This window comes from Muntiacus reevesi, chromosome 20 (genome assembly GCF_963930625.1).
Source record: "Muntiacus reevesi chromosome 20, mMunRee1.1, whole genome shotgun sequence".
Classification (NCBI taxonomy): domain Eukaryota; kingdom Metazoa; phylum Chordata; class Mammalia; order Artiodactyla; family Cervidae; genus Muntiacus; species Muntiacus reevesi.
In genome coordinates, this window is record NC_089268.1 from 33,088,790 (window position 1) to 33,111,078 (window position 22,289).

General features: G+C 39.4%; 1 protein-coding gene across 5 annotated transcripts in view; it reads right to left on the reverse strand.

Annotated features, from left to right (window-relative positions):
- The window catches only part of CARMIL1 (capping protein regulator and myosin 1 linker 1), a 301,122-nt gene that overhangs the window by 150,913 nt on the left and 127,920 nt on the right, over nucleotides 1-22,289 (reverse strand). For all 5 annotated transcript variants that reach the window (XM_065912902.1, XM_065912901.1, XM_065912900.1 and 2 more), the window contains exons 4-8: nucleotides 19,477-19,536; nucleotides 11,281-11,402; nucleotides 3,821-3,918; nucleotides 3,409-3,479; nucleotides 3,100-3,173 (exon numbers count right to left, since the gene is read on the reverse strand). In XM_065912902.1, coding sequence (XP_065768974.1) covers nucleotides 3,100-3,173; nucleotides 3,409-3,479; nucleotides 3,821-3,918; nucleotides 11,281-11,402; nucleotides 19,477-19,536 — 425 coding nt within the window. The remainder of the gene's footprint in view (nucleotides 1-3,099; nucleotides 3,174-3,408; nucleotides 3,480-3,820; nucleotides 3,919-11,280; nucleotides 11,403-19,476; nucleotides 19,537-22,289) is intronic.

Below are 22,289 nucleotides of genomic sequence, written 5' to 3' on the forward strand. Positions count from 1 at the left end.
TCACTTAGAGGTTCACAAGTTCAAAGAAATCTTCATACTAATACTAAAACAAATGTGTCCACTCCCACATGTTGACATTGCATGGATGGTGCAAAAGCAACGGTGGCGAAAGCTGCTGGTGCCTTAGCACAAATTAAGGCAGTAGCATCAAGCTGTATTAGTTGTCACTATATCCTTCACTACCACACAAATGAAAGTTAATATCATTTAAGAATGTCCTTGATGAGGGACTTCCCTAGTGGTCCAATGGCTAAGACTCCACACTCCCAATGGAGGGGCCCAGGTTGGATCCCTGGTCAGGGAACTAGATCCCACATGCCACAACTAAGACCTGGTGCACCCAAATAAATAAATATTTATAAAAATGTCCTTGATGAAGAAGTAAAAAGTACTCTTTTCATTAAATCTCAGCCCCTGACTACATGCCTTTTAAATACTCTGTGCAACAAAACAGAAGTTGACACAACCTGTTTCCTCTATATACCAAAGTGATAACCGTCTCAATGTAAAGTATTTTCTTTACACTCAATGTTAGTGTTACTAGCAAAACTAGCTCTCTCTTCTCATGGAACACCATGGAAAAAATAACGAAGTATGGTTATTCAGACTTAGGAGTTAGTGGATACTTTCTCTAACACGTAGGAAGTTAGCCAGTCACTGCAAGCAAATCACCTGATAGCACTTTTTTCCAACAGTAAAATTATATCTTTAAAGCAAAAATTTGAATTGTGGGAAACTTTTATCTGCCACTATACGCATGACAAGGTTTGCCATTCTTAAAGATTTTTTTATTAAGATCAGTGGCGACAGTTTTAAAATGCCTCTGTATCTCCCCATTATCGTACAACAGTGAAATATCTGATTGCGATGCATAACTGAGTAAACCAATTAGTTTCTAAAAGAGTGAAGTTCACTGATAATGGTTTCAGATTCCAACACTTGCTGAGTTGTGGTAAAGTATCAAAAGAGAACATCAAGTAATCATGTGAAACGGTGATTAAAAATACTCCATCCTTACTGCACATATGCATATGGTTGATTTTCTTCTTAATTCTTCAGTCAAAACAAATTTTCCTAGCAAACTGAATGCAGCAGCAGATATGAGAATCCAGCTGCCTTCTATTAAATCAGAAATCAAAATCATCTGCCAAAAGGTAAACTGATGCCACCTTTCTTGTGGACTGATTTCTATTATAGAATATAGTTATTTTTTATAAAAAATGGTATCTATGTTAGTAGAAAAGTTACTTTTAAAACTCTTTTTTTTATCAAATAGGTTTAACATAAACTTATTATATGCTAACATGTTACTTTTAAAAGGCTTAACCTTTTTATTTTAGTTTCAATTTCCAATATGACAAGTACCAAAAGATAAAACTCACATTAAAAAAAAAGTGCAACTACTTTTTAAGAATATAAAGAGATCCTGGGACCAAAAACATGGAGATGGAATACTGTAGGCCTACCTATTTTAATCTTAGTCTGTATGCTCTATTCCGTTCTTATTGAAAAAATACAAAGTAAAATATCTTCCCTTTTTGCTTCTCAGTTCACGTTTTCATAAACTACACAGAAAACACCTTGCCTAAATGAGGAGTATGACATTCCCGCAAAAATAGGAAGAGGGAGAATGGCTCTAAGCAGGAGAAAACTGCCTATTTCACAAAAATAAAGTCATATCCAAGCTTGAGAATTGGGGGCTTCAGACATTTCAGCCATATCTACAGACACAGCTGAGCTTGCTTCACTGTCCTCCAGTGGCCAGGATGTGCAGAGACAGGTCACATCCACCCAGTATACTACTTCTTTACTCAATTCAGTTGGCTACAATGCTTCAGGGACCCTGCTACAATTCTGGATTTCCTGCCAGGTAAGTGGCAAAATAATTTGCATTGGTATTTTGGGGGTTAGATGCTAGCAGTAAGAAGAGGCAATCATCCTCTTTACAATTCCAATTGTTCAAATGACATAAAACAGGGATCCCCAACTCCTGGGCCATGGAGTGGTCTGTGGCCTGTTAGGAACTGGGCCATGTAGCAGGAGGTAAGCTGCTGCCTTCCACAAAACTGGTCGCTAGGGCCAAAAAGGCTGGGGACCACTGACAAAAATTACAGATGGAGCCTCAGATTTCTCTCTCCATTCCAAACAGAGAGGAACGATTTCTTTAGCTGGGATTCCTTGCAATGGGGCTATCATATCTGCCCATGGCAACCCACTCCAGTATTCTTGCCTAGAGAATCCCATGGACAGAGGAGCCTGGTGGGCTACAGTCCATGGGGTCGTAAAGAGTCGGACACAACTGAGCGACTAACACACACTAAAAAATAGGTAGCACCATCTCTAGGGTTGAGAAGATTGAGGTAAGTTGGTATAAATGACCAGATAAGGTCTGGGGAGTGGAGGGGAAGGTTTACAATTCTCAGATTCTCAGCTTTGTCAGGGAGCAAAATCACTTTGCAGAGTCTGCCCTTGCAGAGAGAAGGGGGAACTACTCTGGGGTTCTCTGAGGTCTGATCGCACAAACCACAGTCCTAAATATATTAAAGTTAATGTCCTAAAACCTAAAGTCTCTCAAATAACTTGTAACACATTTCATGGTTTTATTACCAGATATTAGTTGATATCTACCTTATGATTAAGGAAGATACTGGAAAATTGATTTCCACCAATATATACATATAAACCCTAGCCATCCTGGTTACACAAAGAAATTGTAAACTAAAAGTCATTTGTTAGGATTTCAGCACAAAGTTCCCTCATAGAAAAATGTTCTAAATGGTTATTAGGTAAAATAGTACTAGAATTTATATACAGGGTAGATTAAATAGACTTGTGGGCTGGCATGAGAACCCAAGAATTAAATTGTTTCCACAGTTTATAAGTTGAGGTACACTCAGGCACCCCCATTCCACACTCTTTATAGTGATGAACACATCGGAAACAGGAAAAAGCAAAATTCAGAGATTCTTAGGTTCTCCTGGTTCCCCTCAGGAAAGGAGTCTCTGGAGATAATGAACACAGTTAAGTACTGACAGACAAGGTCAGCCCTGAAAGCACAAAGGGGAGTGAGAAAAAGGAAAGAAAAAATAAGTAGCTTACCTGTGGTCAAGATGACTGAAGTCTTGTAAATTCAATTCCCTGGTGTCTTGTGTCAGATAAATTGTATCCACATCCTATTTGAAACAATTTAGTTATGTAAATAGTCCCCCGCAAATGATCAGAGATGCAAGAGAGATACAAAGAGAATCAGACAATGACATAGGCAGATTTTTATATAATCTGAAGAAGGAAGATTTTTAAGCAAGCAATGAATGGGGGGCAGGGGGGGTGGGGGGAGAGGAGAAATAAGCCAAATATTGGAATACTCTCCAGGTGTGTGTGAGACAGTGTGTGCATGCATGCACTTACCCATTGTACTTCTTCCCTGTATGAAAATCCAAGCCAGTCACAAACACAGGCATACATCTGAGAAAATCCACCTGAATCAGACAATAGAAGTGTGACAGGTTTTCGACCAAATGATTTTTAAGCTAAAATTTAAAAGCTTAAATATGGCCGATGTTAACAATGCTGATTATTCTTTCTGTTTGGGGAAAACAGCAAAAATTCTCCCCCGTGTTTTATAGTAAGTACATAGCAGGATGCAACACAGCTTAAATATAGGACGTTTGTCCACCAATCTAAAGTCTGTGCAGTGCTAATTACACCTTAAAAGTAATTGCACCTTTACAGTAGCACACTAGGAATAGACAGACTTAGCTTCCTGGCAAAAGGGCATCCATCCAACCATTTATTTTTTGGTTTTAAAAGGCACGCTCACCACAGGGGCCCTGCTCGGCCACAGTCTGGCTGTCCCACAGAGCCTGGAGGCTGGCCAGTCGCTCAGATGGCTCCATGAAGACTTTTTTCATGATTCTTCTGTAAGGGCAACAATGACAACACCACCACATTTCAAAAATCAAGTTTTCTGAACTGCACTCAGAAGTCTATTTTGTGATGTACCTTTTTTTTATTTTTAAACAAAGAATGGGTATCATTTTCATTTTGGTAAATATAATTCCATCTTTTTTTTGAGACGAGGGAGCTGGAGAACTATAGAAACTTAATAATAAGCTAAAGGTATCTAACAATGCAAATATTCTCCATGTTATTTAGTTCTTTCATAACATTAATTTTATTAGAGTAGTTAAAAACTGGTGTGTTCCACTTAAGAAATTATCTAATAATAATAATTTATGAATTATGTGTATATTAAATATAAATTGCTAATTTTCAAGGAACTAAAGCACAAGTCTCCTCTTCTGTCCTTCAATAATACAAACATCCATCAAGAACCTGAGCATCGCACCCTGGAAGAGCTGTTCTCTTTGCTCTCTGTCTTCTGGACTACAATCCCAGAGAGCTTGTGCTTAGCAGACTGAAGGCACTTCAAATCAGCTAGCAAATCATGTGCGACAGTGGGGAGGGGACAGAGAAGGCTGGGAGCTAAGTGGGAACCAGGTCACAGGGATACCTCAGAGGTCAAACGAAGGGGAGGGGGTTTCATTCTCCTGGCAACGAGGAGAGGAGCCACATAGAGACTGCACAAAGAGTGTGAGATGAACTGGCAGCACTGGAAACAAACATGTCCAAGGGTCAGAGAGAAGCCTGGAGCAAACTTAGGAAATAAAGAGAGTAAATAACTTGAGAAATGAAAAAGAACCTCCTGAGACTGTTAAGAGCCCAGGGAGAGTGAAAGTTCTGAAATGCTGGAGGCAGCAAGCTGAGCAGCTGTGGGATCTTCTCCTGCACCTCCCGGCTGCCCAAATGCGGGCTGGAGGCAAGGCAGACCGCTCGCCGCAGAGAGGCAGGCTTTCCAGGCAGGCGAGCCAGGAACACAGTGGGGACAGAAGGAGTGGAGGATATTGACAGGGCCCTGCTGAAGGGATGGACACCGTGGGGCTTGGTGGACAGGAAGGAAGGGAAGGCAGAAAGGAGGTGGAAAGAGGGTGAAAGTCAAGGGATCCATGGCCAGGAGGCCCCCCAAAAGTCCAAGTATGGGTACCTCCAAGGAAGAGAAAATGAAATAGACTAGGGACTGTAGCTCAAGAGAGATGACAAAATAATGATTTCACCCCCAGGAGAAGCCGTGCCAGAAGATGACAGGCCGAGGATATGTTCATCAAGGGTAAAGTGGGGAGGAGGGAAGAGGTCACAGGCTGTGAGGAAGGCTGTTGGCAGGTTGGAATCACCCAGGATCATGGCAGGCCCTGGGTACAAAGTGTGAAATAAACATATGAAGTCATACTAAACATCATTTTAATCTGTTTTTTTAAGCCAGTTGAACATTATTTTAATCTTTAATGAGTTAAAAAAATGCTGGATATGTGTATAATCCTCACCCTTATGAATTCCAATCACCTTGTAGAGAAAAATGTTCCCAGTCACTTCCATTTTCTAATTGAATGAATATACCAGATAAAATGTGCTGGAGTCTAACAAGTTGCCTAGTTGGCCTATTCTACTCCTAGAGAAAACCTCAAATACCTACCCAAACATTTAAGTACAAGCATTCTGCTAGCATTGAAAAATACTCCTACTTCTTTATAATCTTTATGATTGAAATATATGATGATATAACCAACTGAAGTCAAATGCCAGTAACTCCTTCAAATTCTTGGGTAAATTATGATATCCCCTAAATGCAGCATAATTTTTCTCTATTTCACCTGAACACATCTGCAATTAACCCCCACCATTCTGGAAGTTCTTAATTTGGGGGCAACTGTAGGTTTAAGAAGATGTTCATAATGAAAGTGATATGACAGAGTCTGGCAGTTTGGAATGGTTCACCCTGGTTCAATACCATCATTCTGGTATTTTCTGGTTACAAGAAAGCAAAGCCAGCTATTATGCAAAGATGGAGTGGAGCAGTTGGAAGCAGAAGCAATTACACAGATGAATTAAGTAAACCATGGACACACTAAACTAGATTTATGTCCGGCTTTATCTGAGATCACATTTGTCTTCTAAAATCTTGCTTTATTTTAGCTGAACTGTAGAGCATGTTGTTTCAATGACACACAGGAGGAAATTAAGCTAGTCAAAAACCCAAAAAAAGGCAGGAAGCTGGAAGGATTAGATATAGGAAGATGGCAGCCTAGGACTATAGTGGCAAATAAACTAATCTGGTTCAGAAACCAGAGTCTAATTTTATTCCCAAAACAGCATAAAAAGTCACACTTGGGGGCAGAAAAAAATCACCTGGAGGGTGAGGGAAGCAGCTAGTGTAGACGTCCATGTGAAAGGCTTCCTGCTTGAGGAGGCTACACTTGGCATTTTCCCTCACCTTCAAAACCACCCTTCCAAAGTATCTGTCTGAGCTTTACCAAGTAGCTCTCCTCCTGTAACAGTTCTCATTTTTCTTTTTTTATCAGAAAGGAAAAAAAAAAAAATTAGGCATCAGGGACTAAAGGAGTCTCACGAAACAAGTCTATTTATTTACACAAAAGAGAAACTCATAAGAACTAAACATCCAGAAGGCAGCAACTGTTTCTTTTGTATCTAACAGGAGACACAGAAAATAAGGAAAGGAAAAATCTACCCCACATGAGTTATGCCTGCAGCAAAGTAACAGCAAAGAGCCATCTGTGTGTGCACCACAAGGCACCCGCTCACATATGCTCACACACACACACCATGCGTGTCAGACAGAAAGACAGACATGAAATTGCTGTCAGAAGAAATGTCATAACACATAAACCAAAATCCTAGCAAGCGGATATGTATTAATACATCCTACCACTTACTAATAGGTGGCACCTACGTAGTTGAACCAACTACATTTACATTGCGTGTGCTTAGTCGCTCAGTCGTGTCTGACTCTTTGTGGCCCCACGGACTGTAGCCCACCAGGCTCCTCTGTCCGGTGGAATTCTCCAGGCAAGAATACTGGAGTGGGTAGCCATTCCCTTTCTCCAGGGGATCTTCCCAACCCAGGGATCAAACCCAGGTCTCCTGTATTGCAGGTGAATTCTTTACCATCTGAGCCACCAGGGATTATGTGCATTTAATTTACACAAGAGTCAGAAAATAGCTTATGTGGCAAGAATAGTGAACTCAAGTTACAAGCATGCCTGCTCTCTATGCAAACCTCACACTTACATTGTCGACATGGAAAAAAAAATACAAATTATTTTAATCTGGTTAAATTAATTGGTTTATCAAAAATTTACTTCCGGCGCTCACCCTATACAACATATAGCTGTCTCCAGAAGAGGACATGTTTTATGGATGCAAACCACACCACAAAGGGGTACCTACTTCTTTAGAAAAGTATAGAAACTGCCAGAGTCTGTAAATCACCTTTCCATTGTTGACCCATTAACTCCCATTTTGCCACTTCTCTTCACAATAACCTCATCTTTTCAAACTTAGGGCTTCCCTGATAGCTCAGTTGGTAAAGAATCTGCCTGCAGGAGACTCTGGTCCGATTCCCGGGTCAGGAAGATCCGCTGGAGACGGGAAAGGCTACCCACTCCAGTATTCTTGCCTGGAGAATTCCATGGACTGTATGGTCCACAGGGTCACAAAATGTAGGCCAACTGAGTGACTTTCACTTTCCTTTTCAAACTTAACCAGCTTTTGACTTGAAGAGGGATTTGCAATATCATTCCTATCATGGTAGTAAAGACGCACTGTCCTAACTTACTGACACTATTACCCAGCCAACTTTCACACTGTCACGTATATGAGAGAATAATCCAATATGCTGAAAGCCTGAGAAGAAAGTCATGTTAGGGGGTTACGGTTGTCTTACCTAAAAAAGGGTGTATTTGCCACATTTAACAACAAAAAATCAAAGAAATGCAATCAATTTACACACAAACATAAAATAATTTAAAAACTCATAAACATCAAAGAATCTCCCTACAAACATCACTCGTTTCCTTCCCAACATGGAGGCTTTCATCCTGGTGCTTCCGGGTAAAGATAACAGCAGGCCATACAGCTGAGATTTGTGGAGCATTTGTTAAGCAGTCAACAGGAGTTAATTCAATCCTCACAAAACTACATGACTATCATTATTCCCATTTTACAGAGGACACTGAGGCATGGAGAAGTACATCAATCTGCCTAGAGTCTCACCTCCCCCCCCCCCCAAAATATTCAGACAATCTGACACCTTTAAGTTCCATTTTGGGGCTCTCTTCCCCCAGGCTCATAAAGCAGTGCTACAAGACTGACTCTCCCTTAAGAATAGCTGTCATTTTATGCTAAAGTTGAAAAGCCCTCACTAGCTCCCTACTGCCAATCCCAGAGGCTTTTATCTTTGTCTCACAGTGATATCAGCAGTCTCCCAATTCTAGCTGCAAGAGGCTGGTTGCTGTCCTCCTAAGGCAAGCAAAGTTGCAGTTGCACCTGCCCTTGCATCTGCCTCCGGCCTCCAACCTCTGCCATTTCCCCAAAGAACTCTCCCTGGGGCCCACTGCCAACAACAGCCAAACTCTCAAAACAAAGAGCAAAAAGTGTGAAAATGTTAGTTGCTCATCGCGTCTGACTCTTTGTGACCCCATGGACTGTAGACCGCCAGGATTCCTCTGTCCAAGGAGTTCTCCAGGCAAGAATACTGGAGTGGGTAGCCATTCCCTTCTTCAGGGTATCTTCTGGATCCAGAGATGAAACCTGAGTCTCTTGCATTACAGGCAAATTCTTTACTGTCTGAGCCCCCAGAGAAGCTCAAACAAATCAAAACAGATATAAATCAAACATTATTTTCTTGACATCCCAAATTAAATGAGATTTTCCTTTCTGAAATCTGAAGATGGTTCACTTTCCTTATGTTTTTCACTCATCTATGTTATCAAGTAAACATCTTCTAAATTAGTTCTAACTCATCCTAATGACTTAATTTACTGTAAAAAAAACAAAACAAAACAAACAAACAACAACAACAAGAAAACCCTAAATTTTTAGAGAACAGCCAGGGTTCCTGAAGACCATAACACAAAACAACTTCCTGAAGGGAAATTCCATTACAAGCATCTCTGTGAAACGGATTAAACAACACTTAGGCTATAAATATTCCCCCTAGTTTCCTCCCAATATCATTGCCATAGAGATAAAGCCTCCAATGATAGTGACTATCACACAGCAAAGATGGAATGTTGATAAAACAATGCTAATAGTGATTTGATGTTTAAATTTAAATTTTCTTCTTTTTTTATGTAAAGATTAAACTTTGCTTATTTAATGAAGTCAAGGAGAGATGTAAGGGAGGGAAAGAGGAAGAGGGAAACATATATATATATATATATACAGCAGAGATTCTGATGCAAAATCTTAATTTTAATTAAACTTCATTTTTTTCCCTACCTGCATTCTGAATATACTCAAGCGGATTGGTCAAATTTTGTAGATATTTTTATACTATTTTTATATGTTTGATTTTTAATTTAATTTTACTTATTTACTTTGGCTGTGCTGGGTCTTGGCTGATGGCTTTTCTCTAGCTGCAGCAAGTGGGGACTACTCAAGTTGTGGTGCAGACTTCCCACTGAGGTGGACTCTCTGGTTGTAGAGCACAAACTCGAGGGCATGGGGAGTTATGGCACGTGGGCTTAGGAGTTGCAATTCCCAGGCTCTAGAGCACGGGCTCAGTCGTTGTGGTGCAAGGCCTTAGTTGCTCTACAGCATGTGGGATCCTTCCAGATCGAGGATTGAACCCACATCGCCTGCATTGGCAGGCGGATTCTTTACCACTGAGTTACCACGGAAGCTCTGTATATTTGATTTTGATCATGGATGCTATTTTCAAAATTAGATTTAAGTAAAACCAGAAATTCAGTTCCTGGCAGGTATCATTTCATTTATACATAGCCAACCTTAGATTATTCAAGAACGGATTATGTGAACTGAGGCCCTGGCTGTGTTTGTCCTGATTCGGCCAGTTCCTAAAACCTGTTCAGACTCTTCTTCAATGATCAGCCTCTACCTGAGCAAGGAAGCAGGTGAGGGCTGAGGACCCAAAGTTCCCACGATGAGCTCAGGTGATACATTTGATGGACAAATAACTCAAACAAAGCTTGAGCATTCCAAGTATAGTTTCATATTCTCCAACTCATTATGAGTGGGTCATTTGACCTTACTGGGTACCTATGTTCTTCTGCTGTTCTATATTATTTATGTAAAGGGTCTATTTCCCTTCCTGACAGCATTGACTACTGGGAACATAGAGGAAAAAATACCCCCTTCTTCAATTCTTTCTAGTCACAACAACCAACACCAATAGAATTATACACTTCCCAGGCCAACCATGTGGAATACAATTAAGGAACTTCACAAGTACAGGCAGAACATTAAAGTCACAAGACACTCAGAGTTGATTTTGACAAGCTAACTGTGCATGTTGGGCAGGAAAGCTGCCGTTTCACCTCAGTCAATCTAACTCCCCCTTCCCAACAATCCAAGTACTCCCCAAGTACAAACTCTCTTACCCAAGCACATAATCCTGGTTTAAACTGCTTGAGAAAAAAATATGAGGGCATGTCCAGGCGAAATTTACTTCTAGCCTTGACATGTATTTCAGAAAAGTGAAGAAAATGAAAGAGGCTGTTTGACGTTCAGTTTTATTTGTAAGTTTCCTCTCACTGAACAGAAAAAAAATAAGGAAAATGAAGAAAATAAAAATCTTCATTAACATTAAAATTGATGCCTCCCTATAAAGCATTCAGCCCCGGACATTCTGCTAATAGCTGTGAGGAAAATTCATACTAGGGTAAATCTCAGATTGTGTGCTCTGTGATGACCTAGACAGAGACCCAAGAGGGAGGAGATATATGTATACATGTGGCTGATTCACCTGGTTGCACAGCAATTAACGTGACATTGTAAAGCAATTATATTCCAATTAAAAAAAAAATTTTTTTTTTAAGTTTGTGTTTTAGTCTTAGCAGTAGAAGTTAAAGGAATACCAAACTCCTTCCTCACTCCCTGGAAAAGGAAATGGCAATCCACTCCAGTCCTCTTGCCTGGAGAACCCCATGGACAGGGGAGCCTGGTAGGCTACAGTCCACGGGGTCGCTAAGAGTCGGACATGACTGAGTGACGTGACTTCACGTCACTTCCTCACTCCAGCTCTTTAAAGAACAGTCACCTAGAAAATCTCAGACACGACACAGGACTGAGCCAGGGTTTTGATGTAACCTTTAAAAGAGGAAGGAAGCAGGAGAGAGGAAGCCGCTGAAGCGCAAGAGGAAGGCTGCCTGCACTCTGAGGAGAGCCAGGGCCCGGAGAACTCACAGTGGGGAGAGGCCAGGGAAGATCTTGCGCAGGTTGGTGCCGATGTGCGCCAGCACCTCGCTCACGTCCTCGGGCGACGCCATCTTCATGGAGATGCTGCACTTCTCCGTCTCCACAACCATCTGCAACAGCCGGGGGGACACTGCTTAAGGAGGAGTCCACGTCCTTACACTTCTTTATTTTAAATGCCGTAAGCTATATACAGCAGCGCCGCACCCCCTTATCCTTGGGGAAACGTTCCAAGGCCCCCAGTGGAAGCCTGAAAGCAGACAGGACCGAAGCCTATATATATGCTATATTTTTTCCTATACATACATGCCCACAATAGAGCTTAATTTATAAATTAGGCACACTAAGAGATTGACAATAACTAATAATAAAACAATTATAACCATAGACTATAAAAGTTATGTGAATGTGGTCTCTCTCAAAACATCTTATTTTACAAATCTTAACGCCTTTTCCATCTTTTTTTTTAATTGAAGCATAGCTGAAGTACAGTATTATATGTTAAGGGTATATAAGATAGTGACACAACTTTTAATGTTTGTACTCCGTTTATAGTTATTATAAAATATTGGCTATATTCTGTGTTACACAATATATCCTTGTAGCTTATTTTCTACCTAGTATTTGTACCTTTTAGTCCTCTACCCATATACCATCCCTCCTCCTTCCTTCTCCTTCCCACTAGTAACCTTTAGTTTCTCCTCCAGATCTGTGAGTCTGCTTTTCTGTTATATTTACTAGTTTGCTGTGGTTTTGAGATTCTACACATAAATGATACCATACAGTATTTGTTTTTCTTATTTTACCTAGTATGATCCCTCCAAGTTCATCCACATGGCTGTGGATGGCAAAGTTCCATTCTTTTTTATGACTAAGTAGTATTATACTATGTATGCATGTGCACATGTGTGTACATATCACATCTTTGCTATCCATTCACCTGTTGGTAGAAACTTAGGTTGCTTCCATTCCTTGGCAATTGTAAATATTGCTGCTATGAACACTGGGGTGCATGGATCTTTTCAAATTATTATTTTGGTTTTTTAGGATATATACTTAGAAGTGAAATTCCTGGATCATATGGTAGTTCTACTTTTAGTTTTTGAGGAACCACCATATTACTTTCCACAGTGGTTGCACCAATTCACATTCCCACCGATCATATATGAGGGTTTTCTTCTCTCCACCTCCTCCCCAGTATTTGTTATTTGTGTTCTTCTTGATGACAATCTTTCTGACAAGTGTGAGGTGGTAGCTCATTGTAGTTTTGATTTGCATCTCCCTGATGATAGCAATGTTTTGCATCTTTTCATGCACCTTTTGCCCATGTGCATTTCCTCTTTGGAAAAAAGCCTATTCACTTCTGCCCAATTTTTAATAAGATTGTTTGTTTTCTTGATGTTGAACTGTATGAGCTGCTTATATATGTTGGATATTTACCTCTTATCAGTCATATCATTTGCAAATATTTTCTCTCATTCACTAGATTTTCTTTTTGCTTTGTCAATGGTTTCCTTTAAGGCCTTTTCCATCTTCATTAAGCAACATCACACTCTGGCTATAACTTTGGCAATTCGAGATGCAACAGCAAAATAACACAAATTTCTTTTTCTTGCCTCATAATTTCACAGATAGAAGATTCGTTCTTACCACGGATCTAAGCATCCTCAGCATATAATTTTTTTTCTTTGCTTATTAAGTCAAGAACTTTCACCTTTTCATTTAAAGCACTCTGTGGCTTCTCTTTGGCACATCCAAATTGCCAATATTATGACACTTATGCTTCAGGGCCATTATAAAATAAGGGTTACCTGAACACAAGCACTGAAATACTGTGACAGTTGGCCTGATAACCTAGCTGGCTACCATGTGACTAGTGTGTGATCAACACTGAATGAAGAGATGATTCAAGTCCTGGGTGGGATGAGGCAGGACAGTGCAAGATTTCATACATGCTTCAACAGCATGTATGTCAGACTACTCAGAACAGCATGAAATGTGAGACTTATGAATTGTTTATTTCCAGATATTTCCACTTTTCCAACCATGGTCAACCATGGGTAACTGAAACTCTGCACAATGGGATACTTCTATGCTCACGCTGATATATACTAATAGAATACCAGATTTTAAGAGGCAATTTCTTAAAATAATGCTGTTAATTTTAAGACTCAAAGAACTGTCTGGGTAGAGTGGTTAGTTTGTCAGAAATATCCAGAAACTGAAGCAAGTGTCTCTAAGGGCCAAACTGCAGATTCAAACAGATCCCCTCTATGATGGAGAGTGAATATCCACATTTGTCGGTGACTTCTCCTTTTACCAAGATCTTACCTTGACTTACAAAGTCTGTTATATCCCTACCATCTAGTGTAAGTAAGAATACCTCCTTCGGTGAGTACAGGAGGACAAGCTGGTAGTTCCATTTTTTGAAAACTTGCTTTAAAAACAAGATATCATGAGATATTTAAGTAAAAGGGTAAAATCTTTTCCCTGATAACAAAAGAAAAATCGCATGTTATAAAAGCTTCAACTTTTCTAAGAGGATATTTAGAAAGGATTGTACAAAGGGAACAAGGTTAATAAAATTCAAGCTAGGTGAAGACTCATTTCTATAATTATCTGCTGGAGATGTCCAAAACTTATACCAAAATGCTAAATTGAGTTCATATAGCTAGGCTTACAAATAAGTATAAAACAACCTGATAGAAAGGGGTAGGTCACAAAAGAGACCTTAGACTGATTAGAAACACATTCCAAAGAAAAAGTTGTTCCAGTCACTTCTTTTTAAGGGTAAAAAGATACCATTATCTTGGATCTCAAAAATATTAATGTAAAATGCAATCCCTTTGATGATCACTGCATCAAAATATCCTTGTATATTCACTCCCTGTTGCTACGTAATTTGTACAAAAATATGATGGGGAAACTCTACCCTTAATGTGCAACTAATCAACTGGATTTAAAAGAAGCTTCTAGATTCGCTCTATGTGTGTGTGGTCTTATGTGCAACTCCGTCCTATCCAACTCTACAACCCCATGGACTGTAGCCCACCAGGCTCCTCTGTCCATAGAATTTAGGTGGTCCTAAAATTAGCTTCCTGGTGGCTGAGTGGTAAAGAATGATCTCTGGTCCAGGAAGATCCCCTGGAAAAGGGAATGAAAACCCACTCCAGTATTTCTGGCCTGGAAAACCCCATGGACAGAGAAGCCTGGCAGGCTTACAGTCCATAGGGTTGCAAAGATTTGGACATGACTTAGCAACTGAACAAAAACAAAAAAATCAGCTGAATTTTAAAAAATAATCTGTATTTCATAATAAAAGAAAAAGCAACCCAATTTCTTTGTCGAAATGAAATCAAAGAAAAAGACTTAAGTAATTTAAGTCCCTAAATGTTACTTTTTCATAAGTACCCTTAGAGGAATCTGTTAACAAGTATTTAATACATACCAACTTTGTAACGATTAGTTGGCTCCCAGTATAAAAAGCATTTTTTTAATCCCAATTTTCACTACAGCACTGCCTTTGAAATTCTCTAGACAAAGACTTCATTGGTCTTGTAGAAGTTGGTCCAAGAGATATTTATCACAAAAAAGGCAGCAAGCAATCTCGTACATGGAGGTAGTTACTGACATGACACTTCAGTGATATGTCCTGATTAAGGCTAAAGCTGCTGGTGCTTCATACACACCTATCTGGGCATATGTATGTTTTAAAAAGCCAGATACTCAAAAAAAATTAAATAAATAAAAAGCCAGATACTCTGTGATACAACCTCCTTGTCTATGTTCCACACCCCACCCCCAACCTTCCCACAACAAGTAATTATATTTTTCACTATAATGTACTACTTTTTTCATCACATCTAGCGCATCTATTCAATTCATACTTTGGGTATGGATAATTAGTAACTAGCTCATTCTAATTCCACTTAATCTTAACACCTAATCATCCTTAATTGTACAAGATTGAATAGAATGACAGGGAAGGAAAAAAGGTGACAGGTGGGAAGAATTGAGGCCTTCGAATTCAACCTCACACAAAAGAATTCATCCAACCTTGCGTAATATGTCACCACCTTTGCATAATGTGAAGATGACAACAAAGTGATAGAGGTGAGACCAACACAGTAAATCATTTCATCAGAAAAATGAACTCCCTCTCAAGTATCCCTCGCCCTCCTACTTCAGTTGAGGGTAAAACAGAATGTTTGAAACAATTATTGCTTTGACACCCAGCAGAATATATTCCCTGAGTCCAATACACATTTAAAATAGCAGCAGCACTATAAACACTAGTATCCTATTAATATTTAAGACTCAAGCTTCTAACCCCACTCCGCCTCTTGCTTAGAACCACCTGAGTAATCTTTAAGAAAAATGTTCTTACTAACGTCCAACCAACAGATCTGTGAAGCGTTTTTCTTGCAACGGAAATAGCCATATGTCATTTATCAAAATCATTCTGTGACACAGCAAACAACCTTATAATGAAAAAAAAAAAGGAAAAAAATTTAGCAGCTATTTCAGTTGTATAAAAAATGGTCCAAAAATTCTTTAACTATAAAACTATACAAACACTGATCTCTATTTATTGACCATGATAGCAAACTTGAACATCAGAAAGTGTTATGGCAAGAAGACTTGCAAAATAAGATGACACTCTCCCACATTTTCACAAGAAGGAAGAAAAGAACAATAGTGAAAGTCACATTTCACAAACTCAGCACCAAATTCACTCACTCTCACTAATATACCATGAAATGTATATGTCTCCTTGCATCTTATCAGAATTTACTATAATTAAATGATAAAATTGCAGTGACAGAAAAAGTTAATAAATCCCAGAAAAACACTAAAAAAATGTTCTGTTCAAGGCCAATCAGGCAGATGCCATCATTCTTATGATTTCACATCAGAAAAAAAAATCCTGAGACATCAACGGTCCTGAGGTAACACGGGTTATTCGTTCTCAACCTGTGGGACACAACAGAACCAAATGTTAAAGGGTACACTCCACTTACAGTTATTGGAAAATATAGGCCATATTCCCTGGTCTGTACAACACATCCTTCTAGCCTGTCTTACACCCAACCGCTGAGGCATCAGTATTTTTAAAAAGCACCACAGGCAATTTTAAACATCAAATCTTGAATCCCACTAAGTGACTCATATTGCCAGTGTCTGGATTGCTAGCTCCTTTGTGAAAACAGTCCCACTGTTGCACTATATAGTGATTTTATTTTCCAGGTCCACACCACGCATAAAGTCAGACTGAAGCGATGCTGTAGAGCTGCCGTTGTGGTACTCACAGTGACAGAACAGCTCCATGGGGCTGAGGTGATTGCCTTAACCCTCATTCCTCTGAATGCTGGACATACTGAAGGCACAGACCGTAAGCGTGGTAAGATCAGTTTCAACAGCCACATGCGAAAATTTGTCTTGCTGTATCAACATCCTTTCTCATAATTAAATAGCACAATCTAATCATATTCTGAATATAACCTTGGCATTGACATTTCAATAGTACCCTTCTGTTCCCATCACAACCCCAAAATCATAAACATAAACATTCCTGAATTAAGACCATCAGGAAGGCCCTGGCTATGTCATCACTCATGAGTGATCACTCCTGCATATGTTTGCCCATTTGGACAAACATATGGAGCTGTAATTTTCCTTCCAAACTCCAGTTCCTGGAGAATGATAAACACATAAGATAAAACATTGCTTTAAGATGAACTATGGAAAAGTTCCAAGGATTTGTATATAATCTCAATCAACATAAAGTGACAATTTCGACAATTTCTTTTAGGAGCGTGATCAACAAACTACACACACACACACATTTTCTTTAGAGCTGTTTTTTTTTAAAATTAAGTAGAAGGAAATAAAAACATCAGAGTAAGAATCAATGAAATAGAAGACAATCAATGAAGTCAATAGAGAAAAGTCAATACAACCAAAAAGCAAGTTCCTTGAGAAGACCAAAAGAATTGATAAACCTCTAACCAGACTGCTATGGAAAAGAAAAGAGAGAAGAATCAAATCATCAACATCATGAAAGATATTCTACAGATAATTAAATGCTAACAAGTGGATACTATGAACAACTTTATATCAGTAAATTTGACAAAGATATATAAGACTTGTATACCAAAAGCTGCAATAAAATACTACCAAGATAAATTTTGCAAGACCTAATGACATGGAGAAATAATTTTCTTGGATCAGAGACTCCATTTTACTAAGACATCAGTTCTCTCCAAACTGATTCATAGATACAATATAATCCCAATCAAAATCCCAGCAGGCCTTTTTGTAGAAACCTGAGCTGAGTCTAAAATTCATGTGGAATGCAAAAAGCATAGAATCACTAAAACAACTTTGAAAAAGAAGAACAAAATTGGAGGACTAACACTATCTGATTTCAATCCTTGCTATAACAGCCACAGTAATCAAGACAATGCAAGATCAACACAAGGACAGACAAATAGACTAGAGGGACAAGATTAAAGGGACCAAGGCGACCAGAAAAAGACCAATATTTATGTGTACAATTGCTCTTCAACAAAAGTGAAAATTCAGTGGGGAAATGACAGTTTCAAACAGACACTACTGGAACAAGTAGAAATATATACATAAAAAAAATTAATCCACATATTGCTTTATATACAGAAATTATTAATACTTCAAAATAGATCATAGACCTAAATGTATAACTTAGAGCTATAAAACACCTGAGAAGATATAGACCTTCTGTGACCTTAAGTTAATCAAGAATTTATTCAATATGATGTCAGCATGATCCATGAAAGAAAACAGACAAACTGAACTTCATCAAAATTTTAAAATTCCACTCTTTGGAAAGCACTGTAAAGGAAACAAAAAAACAAGCCACAGACCAAGAGAAAATGTGTACAAATCATACGTTTGATAAAGGATTTGTATCCAAAATATACAAAGAACTAGTAAAAAAACAAGAACTTAGTTTTTTTTTAAATGGCAAAAGATTTGAACCAACACTTGAACAAAGATACATGACAGCAAATAAACAGATAAGATGTTCCAATATCTTTAGTCACTAGGAAAATACAAATTAAAAAACTACAAATCTATTAAAATGGCTAAAATTTAAAGCACTGATCATACCAGTATTGCGGAGGATGTGAAGGAACTGGAACTCTTACACAATGCTGGTGGTGATGTAAAATGGTACCACCATTTTGGAAAACAGTTTAGCAGCATCATAAAAAAGATTACAGATACCTACCATACAATTCAGCCATTGCACTCCTAGATATTTACCCACATGAACTAAAAGCCAACGTCCAATCAATGACTTGTAAGTAAATGCCCACTGCACCTTTGCTTGTCAGCCAAAAGCTAGAAACGACCCAGATGTCCATCACTAGATGATAAACTGATACAGTCATACAATGGAACACTATTCAGCAATAAAAAGGAATGAACTATTGAGATATGCAACAAAATTAATCATTCTCCAAATAAATACACTGACTAAGAGGAGGCACACACACTATGATTCTACTCATATAAAATTTCAGAAATTAGTGGCTGAGAACAGATGCCTATAGAAGATTACAGATGAGGGGGGAGCAAGAGGAAATGTTTACTAAGATGGATGAGAGTGATGCATGGGAGTGATGAATATGTTCAGTATTTTGATTGTGGTAATTGTTTCATGGGTCCACATATCACAGCTTATCAAACTGCACACTTCAGTTGACTGCATGTTACAGTTCAGTAAAGCTATCCTTTAAAATCTATATTTTATTAATATCAAAAAATTCTCTTAATCACTCTATTCCCAGAAAGATCTTACATAGTATTGTAGAATAGCTATGAAATTTTAGTGCTAAAACTTGTACAACATTTCTAAGGAAGAGTACTGTTACATCTACATTGCCAGGTAACATAAGAGCTCATTAGGTCTTTCCACACTAAATTAGGAGAATGAACTGCTTCCTTTATCACAAACTCCTGACCCCTGCCCACCCAGCCCCTGTTCAATCTCTCATTCAAAAACTCCATTTTCCCTTATCTTGTTTTTCCACATTATCTCAAGAAACTTTCATTAGTGAACCAAACAGAAGGTATTATCTGGTTTCAGAAACTCAAGAAAGGTTTTGACCTTGGAATAATGGCAGACAGGTTGTTCATACCCACCTGAGCTGGCTTGCTGCAGATGACACCGTGAATCTCCAGATAGCTGAATGTTACCTCGAGCTGCATTGAGGGAGGGGGAGGAAAGACAGACCTGTAATAAGGGTGTTAAAACCTATAATTCAAAGTAAAAAAATGCTACAATTAGAAATAGTCCAAGTGCAAACAAAATATTGGGCATCTTCTGAAGATAGGCTGGTTTAATATCTTCATTCATTCAATATGACATGACCTTTGACCTATCATATTTAAAAAAAAGCATTAGTAACTTTCCTAAAGGGCCAAAAGGAAATGCCAAGTCTGACTTTTCAAAATTTCATCCAAGGACAAACCCCATGGAAAGTTTCTGTATTTCTACTCCATTATTTATTTACTGAGGAATGACTATGAAGGGAGCCATCTAAATAGACTTTTTTCTCTTATTTCAAGATGTTGCTTCAGCAAGTCAGATCAGGATAAAGACACTGTTGGTTTTCCCTTCTTTCTAAACCCTTACCCCTTTGGGTTACATTCTGACCACTTATTGGAGTCATCATTCTTTCCACTGTCTTTCATTAAAGTTCCTATTTTAAATGGATTTAGGAAAATGCAGTATTTAGGAATTTTAATCTGTGCCCCAATGAAACACAGTTATTAATAAATAAAATTCTTCTGTCTCTGTATATGCATAAATTATTATTTATTTCCTATTTTAATAACACATGCTCCTTCCTCACTTCTATAATCAGCACTTTTTTTTCTTCAAAATATCTCCAGTCTCTCTTTGCCTATTTTTCCTGGAAAAAGGCCACTAATCTTTCTCCCAGTTTTTCAGTGTTTCATCTGAATACAGCAAACAGCCACAGAACAGAGGACTAAAGACAATGGGCAGAACTGAGTTGGATCAGTTTATTTCACTCTCTTGCTTTAAAACTAGAAAAATAATGGGGAAAGAACCCATCTAGAACCACACCCACAGGACCCATAGCTCTGCCTGCTGGTACCTTGATACATTTGGTAGGATCAATTTTAGAACAGAGGACCCCTGAATCTCCAGTTAAATGCTTTGAAGTATGAAGATGAGGGCGGGAGGTAGAAAGATAAATTCATTGCTTCATCATTGACATCACTGAACCAACAGATAGTTACAGAAGGTCTACTATGTGCCAAGATGGGCAAGAGAAATAACACATTTATCTCGTCCTCCCAGAGTTAAATGCAGTCTTGGAGGCACCTCTTAAACATTCGATTAGAGTGGATGTCTTCTTCCGTATCGTTATCAAGATCAATACTTGGTGAGGTTTGAAAACTCATTTAAAGCAGGGAATTGGTTTCTAAATAAAGCATATCTCTACCTTCCCATTTATTTCAAATTAAATCTTATAAACATATTTTCATTTGCCAGCCTTGGACATAGTGTCAAAGTTTCTTCTTTGAGTCAGGTCCCTTGGGCTGGCCCTTCAAAGGCATTTCCTCTGTGGGTCACACTCATAACTGCAGCGCCCAACTTTCAATGCAAGCACTTTAAAATGAAGTGAGAACTGGAAGACAAGGGAAAGCAACACGAGGGTATAAGTTCTCTAGGTTATTATATTCTCCATGCCCATGGCCATTAACAGATGCCTGGTCCTTAACATGACAGTAGTATTTTAAGTGAATCATTTGATCAACATTCAATACTTCATAGATGCTCTCTCTTTTTACAGCCTATTTCATTGATATGTGAAATATATATTTTTTTAATTTAAAACTGTAATTATACCTGCTGTGAATAGGTTTGGAAACAAACCACAAACTCTTAGTAGGCATCTCATTCAACTGGTGGGGACAGGTGTCTGGAGACGACCTGCACTCTCTTACAACCTGGCAGCTATGAAGACGCAGCGGTCAGCATCACCGGGGCTGGCATGGGCAGCTGTGGTCAGTCTGGCTGGGAGAGGTCAGCTGGAGGTCAGTTAAGATGCTTCTGCTGCCCCTCAGGGCTGTCCCTGGAATAAAGTGCCAGGGAGCCAGGAAAGCACTGAGACATTCCAGCTAGGCCCTGAAGAATGACTTCAAGTCCAACACAGAAAAACGGAAAAGGGAAATCCAGGCAGAAGAAAAAGAATCTGCAAAGGCACGGAAGGATTCAGAGAATGAGGGCAAGGCTGAAATGGGCAGGAGACTCTGCAGTTTTGGGGATGGGGAAGGGAGGACAGGCTGAGTCTGTTATTGATCATAACAGTCAAGGGTTAAATGAATAGTGAGGAGGGGAGTCCCTGAGACACACAGACTGATGTCATAACCAGGTCCAAGGCATTCTCTCTAATCTCACCCACGGATCTTTTTAATAGGCCTGTGCTCTCAACCCCTGTCGCGGACCTGCCCCTGGCTCCAGGCCACCCTGAAGACAGCTTAAAGAACGCCACTGAGCAGGAGCGGGACTAGTGAGGAAGCGGAGACACAGGCGGGCACAGGAGACCTGGGGCATCTTTAAGAGAGAGCCACAGACACTAGGAATTGGTTAGGGATGAGGAAGGAATGGGCCCAGACTATCAACAGCTCTCTCGCCATCCTCTCACTCACCCCACCTCTACTCCCAGCAAGACAGGCCCCACCCGACAGGCAGCAGAGCGAATCTAAGCATGATTATGTGACGCTCCTGCGGGAACTCCCGCAATTCTGCATGCAGTGACCCGTGTCATGATTGCCCATCTTTCTGGCCAGTTTCCCCTCCTCCACAGCCTCCTGCTCAGTCCTGGGCCCTCACCCCAGCTCCCCAGATGCACTGTGCTCTTGTCAACTGGTAAACCTCTGACCAGTGGGAGACCCTTTCCACTGCCTGGTTGACATGGGGT